Consider the following 17,632-nt stretch of genomic DNA (forward strand, 5'->3'; position numbering starts at 1 on the left):
GGGAACTCAAGAGTACAGTATCTCAGGGGCAGTAAAAGGCTTATGCTCACATAGATTTTTTTACATTGTTACATAGTGGTCTAGTTGATGAGAACCTAGGTTTGCCATGAATGTAAAAATATTTTTATTAACACTATATCAAGACCACTGAATGAGGTACACATATCTTCTGTATGGATCACATTATGAGACAGTACCTGGTTGCCCCCTCCCATGGCTAAAGGAGAAGAAATCACCAAGAGGTTCTCCTACTGGGGTTTTCTTCCCAAACATTCCATCAGCCAGAGGGCCGTGTGTTTTGCACCCCTGCAGGACAGTGAGATGCTACCCCAAAACCCTGTGGAGCCCCTGAGATGTTCAATGGGAGGCCAGGGCCATCCATAGGGGTTTTCTAGACAGTGACTGTTCCTAGGAGCACCATGGACAGAGGACTATGGAAGCATGGTACAGCCTTTAGATAGTTCACTTGCTTTTTAGTAATCTAAAGTCAATGGGCCAGATTCAGTTCTGTTACCCCAGGGCACCTGAATTTGGCATTGGCTGTATTACATTTCCACAGCTCCCTCTCTATGATGCATCAGTTTTCTTAAACTATATTTGGCCCGGGATATTACTGCACGCTAGTATATACCTTTGTCTCCTTTGGTGCAAGTCCTCCCGTCATCTTCTCGGATATAGCCTTCATGACATTCACATCTGTAACTGCCCAAGGTGTTGACACAGATTTGAGAGCAGAGAGTCTCATTGTTTGTGGCACACTCATCGATATCTGAAGTTGAACAAATGTTGAGAATCCCCCAAAAGTTACAGAGGTTCAGAGATCAAATAAGATATTTCCCTTACTGGTTCCATTATCTGAAGGGATTCTGAATGGATGGTCAAGCAACCACAGAACTTCAGGGGGCCTGGGCCACAGTTTCACATCAATTATATTATAATTATTAACATGCATGGCCCTTTACACATGACTACCTCTTGACAGGTCCTTGCATCAAAACTTGATCCTGAAAACCTTGGCTCATGTAAATACTCACCCATGCAAGGTAGCGCTACTGAGTTAGCTGGGAGTGGTATAAATCCCTGAATTAGGAGTTACAATCTGAATTGAATCTCAGAGGTTTGCTTTCATAATTTAACATAATTTCCCTGGTTTTCAGTTTGATGTGAGAATCATGCCCTGTTTCATTGCCAAAGACCTTGAATACTGCTCAGAGACTGCACGGGGAAGGAATTAACAAGGGGGGGGGAAAACTTATACAGCTATTTACTTAAATCAATTAAAAGCACACATACTAAAAGAATGAAGGAAAGTAAGAGGAAAGGGTCTAACACTATTCAACTTCTTCTTTGAAGAATTTCTAAAAAATTGAAAATTCTGCCTGACGCAGGACACAGCCTTAACCAAAGATAAATGTGACATGTTCTTCATACCCACCTAGGCAGTAGGGTTTCTCTCTGTTCCTGTGTCTCTCACGGTCATACCGGTATCCAGGATAACATGTACAAAGGACACGTCCAAAGTTATCTGTGCACTGCTGTTCACACGGAGCTTCTGCGCACACATCGTAGTCTAAAGAGAGAAAAGCGTGCTTAAGGGAAACATTGGAAGCAGGCCCATGTGTTTAGGACAATCATATGTTTTGATATTTTATCTCATCTTATGTTATTGTTCATTAACAAAGTCCGACTACATTATCACAGCAGATGGAAGAAACACAAGTGAGATTGTCACAAAACGTAACTAACGTTTTACTGGGGAATTATAATTCCTAGCCACAGCTTTTCTACAGGTCTAATAATTTAAGAAAGAGGCACTTTCTTTGTGTTTGTACAGCACCTTGCACAATGGAATCCTAGCACAAATAAGGCTCCTAGGTGCTACAATATAATAAAATAATAATTAATATGCTGCTTTGGTTGCAGAGAATTAGTAATTATTCTCAGGGAAATATTTGCTTTTTTTCCCCTCCCCAAATTCACAAGTGACAGAAGCAACAGCTGCTGTGTAATATACTATACAATAGCTTACAGATAATTCAGTGGCAAATACATTGAGAAAACGTTTCAGAAAGAAAAGTTAGTTAAAATAAATACATTAACTGCACCAAACCTACCCTAACTGCCCAAGCAAAGAGCACATAGTTAATAAGATATCACCGTTTCTAATAATATAAATGTGCTGACTAGCATCTGATACTAAACCTCTTACCAGAGTGTAGTGGAGCTTTCCACTTGGCCCTCTGGGGGTATAGGCTGAAGCCCAAGTGAAGCTTTCATTTGGGCTGGTAACCATTCACTTTGCAGTGAGGATACAGGCTAAATCACACCAGTGATGATAGTCATCCAGTGCCTTCCCACAATTCCCCCCAGAAGTCCAGAACCATAGACAAATTCTCCCACAATTCACTGGGAAGGAATTACAGAGTGGCTCATCTTACCATAGCACTAAGATCCATGGGATATGCCCCCAGAAGTCCGAGTGACACATACAGGTGAGTGCAGTACCAGAGAGGACACAATGATTTAGGTAGGGCTTTAGAGTCTGGATGCTGATGCCCTGGCGAGGCTAACAATGCTCAGACCAAGATGCCAATCACCCAAGTTAACTCTGCAGTAAAGACATTCCCTCAGTGTGAAGGTTGATTAGCTGGAGAAGAAGGGGAAACTGAGGCAGTGGCAGGGCCCAAAGCAAGTCTGGATAAGCGCTGCTGCAGGCCCTTAGAGTTTATATCAAAATTCATGACAGTGTTGCTTTATATCATTTAAAAAAAACTTCTAAACGTTTAATTCAGAGTTTATAAAAGGGCCAGTCCACTGTTTCTAACCTTTTAAAAAATGTTATTTTTAATTGTTGCTTGTATTATTTTGGCAACAAGGAGCTGTAATCGTGGTCCAGGAACCCACTGCATCAGGCACTGTATAAACACAGAACAAAAAGACAGTGCCTGCCCCCAAAAGCTTGCCATTTAAGAAAATGTTAATCTAAGTAAAATCTAAATGTTTTTGCCAACATTCCAACACTCTTTGCATATATACCGTACTTTAAAAATTATTGATTGATTGTTGAAGAAATATTCTGATTCATACTAGTGACTAGCAGCCACCTTGTGAATTGCAGAATTTTCCAAAAGATCAAATGTCATAACAAATTACTGATAGATGGTAATGCAGGTTAAGCCCCATCACAGTTTCAAACTTAACTGCACTTTGCTCCCACTCCTGGTCTTCCTTGAAGGCATCCTCTTAAGGTCTTAGGCTCTCAGCCATTACTTGTGTCAGACAGAGAGCTGCACTTCTCTCTCCGCAGACCAGGGGTTGAGGCTTGTAGCCCCTCTGCACCACAGTGTGATTTCCCCAGCAGGTCTGACCAAGGTCTGGCCCATGTGGTTAACCTCTCTTCAGGGGCTACAGCAGTGTACACCAGTTACCAGCCAGTCTTCATACAGCAAAATACTTTCATTCTTAGAGTAAAAGCATTACAGAAAAAACAAATGAAAGTTCCTATATACATGAGAAAAGCTTACCCAGAGGCCACCCATCAGTCCTATGGGGTCCCAGTAAGCCAAAGTCCTTCCAACCCTTCGGCAAGGGTTGGGACCCCCCACCACCACCTTGGACAGAGGATCCTGTCCACTTGCTGAATCAAAGGAAGGACCTGTGCGAGTTCAAGCTCATCCTTTTATACCAAAAGCCCTTTCTTTGTTTCCTAGCCTCTGGAAAAACCCCACTTGAACCAGTATATGCAACCAGGAGGCGCGGAAGGGAGAAGCTCTCTTAAATGGGAAGAGGCAGAGGAAATAGGAAGGGGAGTTGTGGCACATCAGGTAATGTGTTTCAGTGGGCCTGATCAATTCAGTGTGCCCCAACTCACTGTGTTTATAATCTGTATCTAAAAGGTATCACGTAATATGTCATTGGAAACTCACTGATCATTAATATTATTTCATGATTTATATATGGGGTGTGTATTAAGAGTTATGGATATAGGCAGGAATGATGACTAAAATTTGCTTAAGCCAGGCATGTCAGGGGGAATTGGTAAGCAGCTCTGCCCTAGATGAAGGAATGCGTATTTGCTTCTCTGACCAGCACGATCATCAGGCAGAGACAACGAAGGGGCATTTACATATTAGGTAAACAAAGCTACCGAGCTATCGAGAGGGGGAGGAGATACCTTCCAGCAGAGAACAGAAACATTATCTGCGCGATAAAAGTCTGAACCTCTGCACGATTAAGTTCAGGGGGGTCTGAACCTCAAATGATAAGTAATTGAATCAACTGATTGAAGACAATATTACTGTATTATAAAAGTTTATTGAGTGAGATGTTTTATGAAAGCAAATGACACACTAGTGATTAATACCATCGTAAAATGTGTGCATAAACACTGCATAAGGAATTATGGATTTCCATTGATATTAGGCTTTACAGTCCGTGTCTAAACAAAAGGAGAAACAGGTCTCGCCCAGACAGGAGGGAATGTCACAGCTATTTACCTGTCTCCTATATCAATTAAGCATGGGGGAATCAAAACAATGGAAGCCCCATTTACATACAGGGTGATGGGAAGCTCACAGAAAGGGGAAAACAGAATGAGGTCATCCTGCCTCTTGAAACGACGTCACTGAACTTTGGAAGACATAAGCAAAGACGGAAGCCATCTTTGGCATCCATCACTAGACAGACACAAGGGAACAGAGCTCTTGCAAGCTGGGAAAGATGGCTCTTGCATGCTGAGAAAGATGGAGGGGTTGAAGTCTCTGCAAACTGAATATAGGCGAGAAACCTGCTTAGGCAAAGACCTTTCACCTAGGAAGACAAGGGAAGCCAGCATCTTGTACTTCTGTGGAAGGTCCTGACTGAGGTAAAGTCAGCCATGGCTGAGAAGAACGAAGACCAATGAGAGAAAGCATCTTGAACAAAGCCTGTACCTTACTAAATTTAGTTGTAGACTTTTAGATGCATTTTCACTTTTATTTGCTGGTTTCCCTTTCTAACTTTATTCCTTTTACTTGGCATCACTTAATCTATGTCCTCTTGTTAATACATTTGTTTTATTTTAACTATAAACCAACTCAGTGCTGTGTTTGAAGAGCAGAAGAAATTGCTCACCTTGTGCAGTAACTGTGTTTCTTCAAGATGTGTTTCCCCATGGTGCTCCACTTCAGGTGTGCATGTGCCTCTCAAGCCCTTAATCAGAGATTTTCTGTTGGCAGTGTCTGTTCGGCCCATGCATGTGCTATACGACCTCATGGTGCACGCCAAAGTATATGGAGCCGCAAGGGTGAATGGCGCTCAGTTCCTTCTCTGTTTGTATGTCCAACAAAGAACGGTCTGAAGCAGAGGGGAGGAGGACAGGTAGTGGAGAATCCATAGGGACACACATTTTGAAGAACCACAGTTACTGCACAAGGTGAGTAACCTCTTCTTCAAATAGTGTCCCTATGGGTGCTCCCACTTCAGATGACCTCCGAGCAGTATCCCCACATGAAAAACCCCCTTGTTTGACAGTCTCTTAGATGAGGAATACTAGTGGCACCTTAGAGACTAACCAATTTATTTGAGCATAAGCTTTCGTGAGCTTATGCTCAAATAAACTGGTTAGTCTCTAAGGTGCCACTAGTATTCCTTTTCTTTTTGCGAATATAGACTAACACGGCTGCTACTCTGAAACCAGTCTCTTAGATGGTATCAAAGATGGTAACACCTGTCCTTTTGGGGAAAACAGAAGAAGTTAGTTGAAATGGGCTGGAGATTGTTGTTAAAGTCCAATCCCCTTTCATCTCAGGTGGTGTTCAGGATTCAGCTGGAGCCAGAGGAGGAGCAATGTCATCGTGGTCCCTCTCTCTTGCCTGGTGTGGTCAGGGTTAGGACCAAGAAGGTCTGCGTTCACAGGAAGCCACGATGGTGAAGCTCACTCCCATAGCTAATTTCTGCCCCTGCACAATCTCTTTAAGGACCCTTAAGGAGCTTCGGAATTGAGTCTAAGATTGAAGACAGTACAGCACAACCAAGCATCGCATCAGATCTGGTGTTGTGGACCAAGGCATTGTGTTTACAAAAAGTATGCACTGAAGTCTGTGTAGCAGCTTTGCATATCTAAGACACTGGAATGTTCTAGACTAAAGCTGTGGAAGTTGCCTGTGATCTGGTAGAGTGTGCTATTATCCTTGGGGAAAGTAGAGCACTAGTTGTGTTATAGCAAGCGATGATACACCCAGAGATCTCCCTTGAAAGTCTCTGTGTAGAGATTGTGGACTCCTTGGATCTCTCTGTGATAGAGACAAAAAATCAAGGTGATTTCCAAAATTGCTTGGTCCTATCTAGATAAGAGACCAATGCCCATCTAACATCTGTCTCATACTGAGATATATGTGGTTTAGGGGAAAATACTGGTAATGAATGGCCTGGTTAATGAAAATCCAACAGCACTTTAGGTAAGAATTTACGGTGGCCATTAAGAGATCTTGTCCTTGAAAGATATCATAAATGGAGGGTCTGCCATCAAGGCCCCAGTCTCCCCAAGTCTGTGAGCTGAAATGATGGCTACTAGAAAGGCCATCTTCATAGATAACTGAAGCAGAAAGCAGGTTCAGCCTATGGCAAACAAAGGTCCCATGAGGTACTTAAGTACAGGTTGAGATCCCAAGTAGGAGTAGGATCCTTAAACTGTGGGAGAGGTTCCCTAAACACTTAATAAATCTTGAAGACATAGGGTGAGCAAATATGGAAAACCCTTCCAGTGGGGGATGAAGTGCTGATATTGCAGCCAGATGAACCTTAATAGAGATAACTGATAACCTGATTTCTTCAGGTTCAGCAGGTCCAAGATGACTGAAAGCAAAGAAAATTCAGGCACTACACTGTCACAGTGACAGTAGTACTTGAATCTTTTCTATTTCTGAAGGTAATTTTAGTTGACTCTTTTTCACTGTTTAGTAATACTTGTTGTACTCCTGTTGAGCAGGCGGATTCTAATCTTCTGAATGCCCTGAGGCAGAAGCCCCCTCAGTTGGGGTGAAGCACGCTATCTGCACTCTAGGAGAGGAGATAAAGGATGGTTGAAAGCTTGAACGCAGGTTGGACACACAGGTGAAGCAGGTAAGAATACCAAATCTGTCTCAGCCAGCTTGGTACTATAGGGATGACCCTGGCGTTGTCCTGTCTGATCTTGTTAATCACTCTTCATATTAGCAATATTGGAGGGAATCCATAGAAAAGGTCATAAATAATTCTGGCTGCAGCATGTGGATGGACTGAAGAATGGACAGGTGATAAAGAAAGAGACCAGAAAGGATGAAGCAGAGTTTTTGGCAATGGGGATACTGAGGAAGGAGAATCTGACCAGGGTTTGTCTACACTAGACTCTTATCTCCAGTTAATCTTCATCAAGAAACTCACAGTATTGAACGTATTTGTAAAAGCTACCATGGATACTCCCTGAATGTTTGATCCAGGCTACAAGCATGTGTGCTTTGCTTTAGGCTGAGCCCAGAGAAGGAAGAGAGAATGGAATTGTCAACCATGAATAGTAAGACACAGAGAGAGGAAGTTCTGGAGAAAAGATGAGAAGTTCTATTTTTGACATGTTTGGTTTGAGAAAGTGGGGCAGAAGGAGATGTCAGAGAGACAACAATAAAATAGAACTTAGCACTCAGTCTCAAACTGCTTTTCTAAATATCATTATCCCCAGGGTAGGACAAGGTAGAACAGGGAAGGGAGAATGATGGAAACGACAGGAAGAAGGTTGAAGATCAATGACAATGCCATTGCCTTCAGGAGGAGAGACTATTTAAAAAACACCTGCCCCAGAAGGAGAGCCAGGTCTTTCTGAGGCAGACATAAAAGAGTAGATGGAGCAGGGTCTGCCTGAGCTCCTAAGCCCTTCCTTGTACTCACTGCTAGTTGCACAGGAAGACGGTACTACAATTGCTTTCTTGGTGTTGTGATTTGCCAGTAATGGCTAAAAGGCAAAGATATACTTTAATAAAGAAGCTAACAACCTGAGACATCTGTAATATATTTATGTGCCTGGGTTGAGATATGCATTTCAAGCACACTCATACTGCCAAGATTATGATGAAATGATGGGTGGGGAGTGGTTACATTTTAACAGAGTAAGTTAAAAGAGTGTTTCCCTGAATCATAGTGTTTCTAGTTTATACACTATGGCCCCAAACAGTTTCAGCTGTTTCCGCTGTTCCTTAGGTCTGTGAAATTCAAGGTGAAACTCAGGTCAGGTTGATATGGGACCTAATGGAGGATAGAAAGAGGGAGGTAGAGAAACCACAGCCAGCAAAAAAGTTCATTTAAAGAAAGAAATGCTCCAAGCTTGTTAAGATCCAGAGCCCAGGGACAGCATAACTAAAGTCAATGGAATCATAATTAAGAGCTACTTTCAGGTTCACTTAAATCTGAATAGGTCAAAACTAGAAGCACCAATTCTCTTTTGTTGTGGCTTTTTCTTATCCGTAACCCTGTTTCTTCTCCCACAATCTCTGATTCTTAGTGAATAATCACTACAGACACATTTTACTGGAGACACCATCCTAAGAAAGCCAGGGGATGGATTTGCAGAGAGCCTGTATTCTTTCCATTCTATATGGTCTCTGTTTCTGTCTCTCTCTCTCTCTAGTCTACAAAACCAAAAATTTCTTCAATCCAACATCATGCTTCTACTCAGTCTCGGTCTCTCACACTGTAGTTCACCATTCCTGCCATGAGCTCCCTGCACAAACACAAAGGCAAAGCCCAAAATCAAAACCATTAGCATAAGCAGACCAAGTTGAATTGATCTCATTCAAACATCATCCATTGTTGCAGCAGCTCTGCTGGGTCTTGTGCTAGGAGCACTTTGAATTTCTCACCACATTGACAGCACGAGGATCAATATTTTTAGGAGGTGGCTGTTTTTTGTCACAAAGTGTTGCTATCTGACAACGAACAATTAACTCACCCAGGGCAAATGGCAGCAAGATCCACAGCTGGGAGGAACCTGTTGGCCAGAATTTATAAGCCAAAGAACAAGCAGTTCACTGGGTCTCTCAAGAACGACTTTACCCTACCATACCATGACCATATTCCCTTCAAAATGTTTACATCTCATACTAAAAGAGCTCACTGACCAACTCCATAGTCCCAGTGTGGCATTGTCCTTGTACAGATGTGTTACCCAGCACAGGCTTTTTATTTTCAGCTTAAAGAATTTGCCTGCAGCAAGAGGATTTTGCAGCTTTGCAGTCAGTCTTAGCTCTGCATATATGGCTTGATCCTGCACCAGGGAAGTCAGTGAGAAGAGGAGATGTCTTATATGAAGAAGTTTTGTGAATAACTGTTTTAGGGACTGGTCCAAATCCTACTGAAGTTACTGGAGAGACACCCGGTGATGTCAATTGACTTCAGATTGTGCCCTTAAAATTCATGCCTGTCATCCAGTAGCACCGTGTGTTGTGTCCATGAGCTACAGCTTGACTTGCAAAGGCATCTCATTCTTTTCTAAAAGATGATCCAAATTGTGATGTTCCCCTCCATATGCTTTATGGAAGTATGCTTATGAATATGACATTACTGGAATATGCTTTACGCTAAATACCCCTTGTATGGTGTCATTAGAAAGCTTATAATCTACTGAGTGTGTTCACCCTATTTGTTTGCATGTATTATTTCTATGTCTGGAGTTAGGAGAATAAGACATAAACCTGTATCACTGATGTAAACATATTAAGTGGAGGCCATTAAGGGTGCTCCAGAAAGAATCAGTTGTAAATGGCCTTAGTTACTTGAAAGCCTTCCTGTGTACATGTGGGCCAGCCCATGGGGAATGGAAACTAGACCATGTCACCTGATAATGAAATCCATCCTAAATCTGGTACTTTTACATTTAGAAGGAGGGGTGGGGACCCAGAGAGACAAAAGATTCTCGCCTTGTGCCAAAGCTATAAAAGGGGGTGGAGCAGGACTAAGCGGGCTGCCAGTCATGAGAAAACCACTACTTACACCTGAGATGCCTGCTGGATCTAACAAGGACTGTACCAGGGGAAAGGATTGGGCCCAGACTAGGAAGGAGTCTAGTCTGTGAAAGAAGCTTATTGGAACAGCTCTGAGGGTGAGATATTACCTTTAATCAGTTTCTTAATGTATTAGGCTTAGACTTGCATGTCTTTGCTTTATTTTGCTTGGTGACTTACTTTGTTCTGTCTGTTATTACTTGAAACCAGTTAAATCCTACTTTTTATGCTTAATAAAATCACTTTTGTTTATTAATAAACCCAGAGTAAGTGATTAATACCTCAGGGACCAAACAGCTGTGCATCTCTCTCTGTGTTATAGAGGGCAGACAATTTATGAATTTACCCTGTATAAGCTTTATACAGAGGAAAACGGATTTATTTGGGGTTTGGATCCCATTGGGAACTGGGTGTCTGGGTGCTGGAGACAGGTAACCTGCTGAGCTGTTTTCAGTTTAGTCTGCAGCTTTGGGGGTGTGGACCAGACTTGGGTCTGTGTTGCAGCAGGCTTGCATGTCTGGCTCAACAAGGCAGGGTTCTGGAGTCCCAAGCTGGCAGGGAAAATGGGCTCAGAGGTAATTTCAGCACATCAGGTGACAGTCCCCGGGTGAGCTCTGTGACTGAACCCATCACACAGATGTTCCAAGACCTTTGAACTCAGGAGATCCAAAAACTGTATTTACAAAATATGGTTTAGCTTCACTCACTAATGCCAGTAAGAGAACACTCCCTTTCCAACACAGCATGAGCTATGCAGAATAATTCTCATTGCCTTTAGGGACAGCCCTCTGTAAGAGGCAATGTCTAAGCTGCACCACCCCAGGAGTACACCCCTCCGAGGCACTATCCTCTCCCAGCCTCCACACTGCTGTTGTTGGGAGAGAAGGAATAATTAGCTGCTGGCCTAGCTGCACTGACTAATACTCCTGGGTGAAATGGCTCTCAACACACATCCAAGGGCAGAATATGGCCCTGTGTGTACACTAATTCATATCACAAGATATATACACCCAGATGTATGTAGGGAGAGCCAAGACCCAGCTTCCTAGTTGAAATATTTTGAAGACACAGAATTTATCGTATTGCTGTTTCTGGTAACGAATCCCACACTGATACACCAGGGACAACCAAGCCTGTGGTTAATTCAGTATTTTCTCCCAAATTAACAGCACAGAAAGCAGAAGAAATGAGAAATGGCTAATGGCACTGCGATGTGAAGGGTAAGAACAATAAAATCACATACCTTCGGGGATGCATTGTCCAAGAACAAATTTATAACCCTTACAGCATTTTTTCCTGAAAGACAAAAAGAGAATAAAATAAAGTAAAATAAAAATGCTGTTTAAAGGAGATACAGCCTTTAAAAACAACTTTTTAAAAGGGTTTAAAAGTTCTATTTGAGAACCAATCTCAAAAATAAATTTAAAAAGCCATTAATTCAAAAAACTGATTAATAAACTGGTGATTTCTATTCCTGGGTATAGAGAGAGATTTGAAATGATCCATACTAGCACAAACGGTGCATGGAAAACTTCAAAATGAAAGGCCTTTTCCCATCCTAGATGCATACTGATCTCTAAGTGGAAAAGCAAAGCTCTTCGGCCCCAAAAAGCTCTGAGCATCGTGTCCCTCTGCTCTGCCTCAGTCAGGGCTTTCTGTGGCTCTTATTTAGGCTGGATGACTGCGCTTTTAAAAGGTGAGTGTTTGGAGAGAAGTGGAGAAGTTTGTGGAGAGCTTCTCAATTTCAAAAAAAAAAAAATTCATGGAGGGCATGGAAGTTTGGATGAGAAGATGCCTGTTGAAAAAGACCTGGTACTATTTCCTAGGGCAAGAGCATTTTGGATCTTTATTCACTCAATTCTAAGGCAGGGTCCTTAGCCAAGATTTTCAAAAGTGACTAGTGATTATTGGTGCCTCAGCTTCTTGGTGTCTACTTGAGACACTTTAAAAGGGCCTGATTTTTGGAAAGTGATGAGCACCCACCATCTGAAAATCAGGGCTCTAACACTGGGCACCCAAACACAGCAACCCAAAATCATTAGTCCCTTTTGAAAATCATGGACAACTTATGCCTCTGTGTGGAAAGCACATGACATACTTCTGGAGCTATACATATAAACAACCATGATCATAACTTTCATGACATGCCATAGAGCGTTTCCAAGCATCTGTCACACTAAAGTAAACTGACTGAAGGGCCTATATCTCAGCTAGTAGTACACACAAGGTTAAATGTTATAATTCATTTCCCATATTTGAAAGAACTCTGAAAAGATGACCGATTAAATAAATGAGATATTTTAACTACAGAAAGATTAATAGGCTTAGAATGTTCTAGAACGCTAAGAATGTTCTAGAAACAGGGACACTTAAATGTTAACATTTCTATATGGTCTGAAATTTCTTGAGCTGTTCACTATATGAGAAAGTTCTGGGTGTAGGGAAAACGTGTAGACTAGTGTGAAATCACATTTAAACATATGGTGTTATTTGTCTGTTTCTATTTTGTATGGCAGAACTACAATAAGCCTCCAACTTTCTTGATAGCATTTCTAAATACATTCTAATCGATACAATCTTTACAGACCTCTATTAGAGCGATACTAAGTGCCAAGACTGAGTGATCTTTTCCATTCCTTGTGGACTGCCAGCACCGCTTACCCAGAAGTAACCTGTCATTCAACCTCCTGTGGAATTAAATTTAAATTAAGTGACTTAATCTGGTTTTTGAAAGCTTGTGGATTTTAGAGATATGGACTCTAGAATGTTTTGCAGACGTGCTGAAGTAAAGTGTCTGGAAAGCTAAGAAGTAATCACTCTTCTGTTTTCCTCCTTAAATGTATAATTGACCCAGGAGAATGCTAACGCAATGGAAGTCAATGACACAAATGCATCCCCTAGGAGACCCAGAGTTCATCACAATATATCATTATGTTGCATTTAAAACAACTATCAGTTGCAACTGACCATTTAAAACAAACAATATATTATTCCAAACTATGTAAAAACAAACTTTGGCTGCACATTTTATACACTTTCAAAGATTAGCTGGAATATAAATTAAATATAATGAAGTTTGGATGGCTGCAGGGGAAGCTTTGCCTTGTTATGCAAACACTGGTCCTCATTAGACTTCACTACAAACACTGCTGTGAAGTTTTATCTTCAAGACAAACAAATGAAGGAGGAAAAAGTTCAAAGGTGCATCAGGGAGGCTGTTCAGATGCTTCAAGCTATGCAGACGGCTTTCCAAATGCACAGTCATCTCCTTTCCTCTTCAGGATAGGGCGAGACTGATAGCACAGTCTCCTTGTAGGCAGTAGAGGCACATACCAGTGAAGAAACCAGCTGGTAGTGGTAGAGAATGTAATAAACTACTCAGATGCTTAAAGCTATGCACATGCTTTGCAGGATCAGGGTCAAAATGCTCAGTATCTTTCAGGATTGGGTCTTATCCTCCTAAATCAAATCCTTGTGGGTTTTTCTGCAAGCTAAACTGTGTGAGTCTAAAGATAATGTATCTTCCCTTCTGGATTATTATATTAGCTTGTTCCCCTGCCCTGTACAAACTCCTTCCCACCCCAGAATGTGCCAGATGCTCAAAACTCTCATTGACTGTGAGGTCTATAAAAACTTGACAACAGTTAGGCTGCTGGCGTGCTGAGACCACAGCCGATCATGCTGACCAATACCGTCTCATTGTTTCCTTGTACTCTCCCATCTTTTTATCCATCTGTATCCAGCTATTGTCTCTTGTCCAATACTTAGATTGTAAGCTCCTTGGGGCAGGGACTGCCTTTGTTCTGTGTTTGTACAGCACCTACCACAACTAGGGCTCCAGGTGTTATGGTAATACAAACAAATAAATTAATAAATAATAAATAATCATAATAATGAGGGGGCAGTGTCTCTTCATGCTACTGGGGGTAAGAGAGGTTCCCCAACATAAGAAGCATTGTGACACTGGACCCGACCCAAAGTCTATCTAACCCGTATCCAATCTCTGGCAGTGGCCAGTTCCAGATCTTGTAAGGAAAATGCAAAAACCACAAGATAGGCAGATGTGGGACAGTTTTCCTCTATATAGGTCACTGTCACGGAGTCACCGGGCGATGCTCTGGAAGTACTCCAGATGAAGCCAGTCAGGACTCTGGGGGAGCCTCCTCTCTCTGAGCAGACTGTCTCCAGGGCAAGAAGCTTCCACAGCTTCCACCTTCCTAGGTCTGACCTCGGAGCATTCAGCATCCCATGCCCCACCGTGCGCTTCCCACAGCAAGTGCGCACAGGCCAGGCTCCTGGGGAAGCCAGTGGGCCCTGCACCCCAATTCCACAGTCAGACGTGACTCTCAGCCAGCGTAAAACAGAAGGTTTATTAGACAACAGGAACACAGTCTAAAACAGAGCTTGTAGGTATAGAAATAGGACCCCTAAGTCAGGTCCATCTTGGGGCACGGAGGCCATACCCCGGGTCTGGACCTCCCCCCAGCTCTCCGGCCAGATCCAAACTGAAACTCTTCCACCCCTCCTCTCGCCTTTGTCTCTTTCCTGGGCCAGGAGGCCACCTGATCTCTTTGTTCTCCAACACCTTCAGTTGGCACCTTGCAGGGGAGGGGCCCCGGCCATCAGTTGCCAGGAGACAGGGTGTCAGCCATTCTCTGTGCAGACACCATCACAGTGGCCCTCTAGGGCTCTACAGGAATCACACACTCTTATCCCACCACCTAGATACTTAAGAAATGCATAGGGGAAACCGAGGCACCCACACAGTATTCAGAGAGAACATTAAGAACAGTTCCACTTCGTCACAGTCACGTCCTGATCGCTAATAGTTAGAGACTCGTTTAAGCCCTGAAGCATGAGATTTAGTATTTCTTCCAGAATGTCTGTTGTCATTCATTTATTACTACTCTGGGTATTCTTGGTATCCAGATAAAGAGCCAATCCCTTTTTCAATCTTGTTATGTTTTTGGCCTTAATGACACAGTGAGGCAATGAGTTCCACAGCTTAATTCCACAATGTGCAAAAAAAAAGAAGAAGTATTTCCTTCTCTCGCTTCTGAATTTCTCACCATTTAATTTAACTGAATGCCCCCTTAGTCTTGTTTTATGAGACAGGGAGAACAGAAGTTGCTGCTCTCCCCTCCTCTGGATTATCCCTGCTCCTCTTCATGGTAGCTTTAAGTCCCACATGAGGGAATGGCATAAAAAGGACATAACCAGGCCTCAGAAACTGCATTCTTGCCCCCATGCAATCCCCTAGAAGTAAATTCCCAATTCAGAATATAGGCTTCTTTTCTTGATGCCAACTCCTTTTTTGATACATGACTTTTCTAAACAGCAAACATTAATTTGACATGATTTTGTAAGGGAATCTGATAGGTTAGGGTTAATGCACAGAAAATACAATACTATAGTACTTGCTGCCTTGAACATCATATTACAGCTCTAATTCTAAGCAACACAGCCTGGGATGTATTCTTGATGACCTTTACATTCTTTAGGCCAGCTACATTCCTGAAAATCAATTTATCAAAATATCTGACACTTAAGTTGATTATTAACAGAGGTACTTTAATGCTAAAACTTATTCTTAGAACCTGGCTGACATTTCTAATCAACATTGCATAATTATGAACTCATTATAGATAATAAGAAGCAAGCAGGCTGCTACTGATCTTTTTAAGCATTGAACAATTTTCTTCATGACTGTTGCTAGGCAGTTGTACATTTAAGTGTGAATCAAATACAGTGGATAATATTTAGCTGCCTCGGAATGTGAAACAGTTGTGGATCTGCTGTGAAATCAGCTTGGTTCATTATTAAGTTATATTTCCAAACAACAGTAACTTTTGGCACACCTGCCTTTCATATCATGTAACAGGGTGGTTTACCTACCAGAAAATGTTATAACAATGTTTCCTGTCAGTTTCCCAGGTTTCCATGAGCTCAATCATGTAGTGTTCATTCAGGAAAAGCACTGTTTTAAATAGGAGTTTATCCTGAATGAAGACTGCAGGAAGCCCCATCTCCCAAAATCTGGCACCTGAAGTATTAAAAGAGTCACAGTATCAGGGAGAAAAGGAGTACTAGTGGCACCTTAGAGACTAACCAATTTATTTGAGGATAAGCTTTCGTGAGCTACAGCTCACTTCTTCAAATGCATCCGATGAAGTGAGCTGTAGCTCAAGAAACCTTATGCTCAAATAAATTGGTTAGTCTCTAAGGTGCCACAAGTACTCCTTTTCTTTTTGCGAATACAGACTAACACGGCTGCTACTCTGAAACCTGTCATTATGCAAGGCACTGCATTTAGCCGTATGGAGTGGAAATCTATCAAGGAATGCATCTGATGAAGTGAGCTGCAGCTCACGAAAGCTTATTCTCAAATAAATTGGTTAGTCTCTAAGGTGCCACAAGTACTCCTTTTCTTTCTGTGAATACAGACTAACACGGCTGCCACTCTGAAAAGTATCAGGGAGGTGTCATAATTCTACAGCCATCAGCATTCTGTTACATTCTAATTGAAAGTGTGTACACGGCCTTAGATGTACATAATATTCATCCATTTCCAGGTATCCATCATTAATGTAGTGAGAGGCCATATCTCATCGAGCTGGTCAGAAATTAGTATTTTTCTCGATGGAACATCTTGGTGAAAACAAAACACATTTTCATCAAAATTCAGTGGCAAACTTTGCCTTTTTTTTTTTTGCCCCCAAAATGCTGGAAAATTTTCAACCAAAAGCTCAAAAATCAAAACACTTCAGGTTTTCAGGGGGAAATTTTTAGATTTGGGGTTTTCCAATGAAAAATCCAAAATTTCAAGGCTCTATTCCATGAAAATTTTCATTTAATCGAAAACCCAATTTTCCGTTGAAAAAAAATTCACCAGAAAATTCTCAACCAGACCTACTCAAAGAATATCATAACATGAACTCACAACAAACTGTGCACTATCTCACAGATCAGAGGTTCAGCAAGAGCTTCAAGTGAACCTGCTGTGCTTAATAACACAAGGGAGCCTTTGTAATATGTACATAGAAGGGATACTTATTGTGACAGTCCAAAGTGCTTCTTTGATCTTCCTGAATTTCAGAAATATGCAAGACTCTAAAAGAAATACAAAAAAGGCATACTTAACTTCTATACCTGGCTGATGAATTGTTTAGAAGTGAACCAAACTGCTCCAAAAATCTTTGGTTTTTAAAAATTATATATAAAATCCAAATGAGCTCCTGCATTGCCTGTCAAATCTTGCATGGACAAATAAGGCCCATATGTAGTGCAAGAGTGCTCAGTAACCCAGTAGCTGTGGGTATCTATATTTCACATACACAGAAGATTTATGCCGTTTTGGGCAACATGATCTAAAACTGAAAGAACATGCTTTGTTTTTATTTGGGATACATACCAAAATCTTGAGTAACAGCAAATGGTGTAGACAGAAGTTCAGTATCATAAGCTTTGCCATGGTTTCTAGACTGAGTCCTCTTTTACAGCTATCTGAAAAGATAAATGCAGCCAAGGCAGCATTTACTATCCTGGACATCTTACCTGCAAAAGTGGGATTCCTCTCTCTTCCTCTGCATATTCCTCTCATTGGTCTAGTTCCAACTGACATTGCA

At 41.7% G+C, this 17,632-nt stretch overlaps 1 protein-coding gene across 1 annotated transcript in view; it reads right to left on the reverse strand.

Moving 5' to 3' along the window:
- CCBE1 (collagen and calcium binding EGF domains 1) overlaps positions 1-17,632 on the reverse strand; it is a 179,548-nt gene that overhangs the window by 24,922 nt on the left and 136,994 nt on the right. The window contains exons 3-5 of the mRNA XM_074953908.1: positions 11,251-11,303; positions 1,436-1,570; positions 632-769 (exon numbers count right to left, since the gene is read on the reverse strand). Of these exons, the coding sequence (XP_074810009.1) occupies positions 632-769; positions 1,436-1,570; positions 11,251-11,303 (326 nt within the window). The remainder of the gene's footprint in view (positions 1-631; positions 770-1,435; positions 1,571-11,250; positions 11,304-17,632) is intronic.

This window comes from Natator depressus, chromosome 5, assembly GCF_965152275.1.
Source record: "Natator depressus isolate rNatDep1 chromosome 5, rNatDep2.hap1, whole genome shotgun sequence".
In the NCBI taxonomy this organism is placed as follows: domain Eukaryota; kingdom Metazoa; phylum Chordata; order Testudines; family Cheloniidae; genus Natator; species Natator depressus.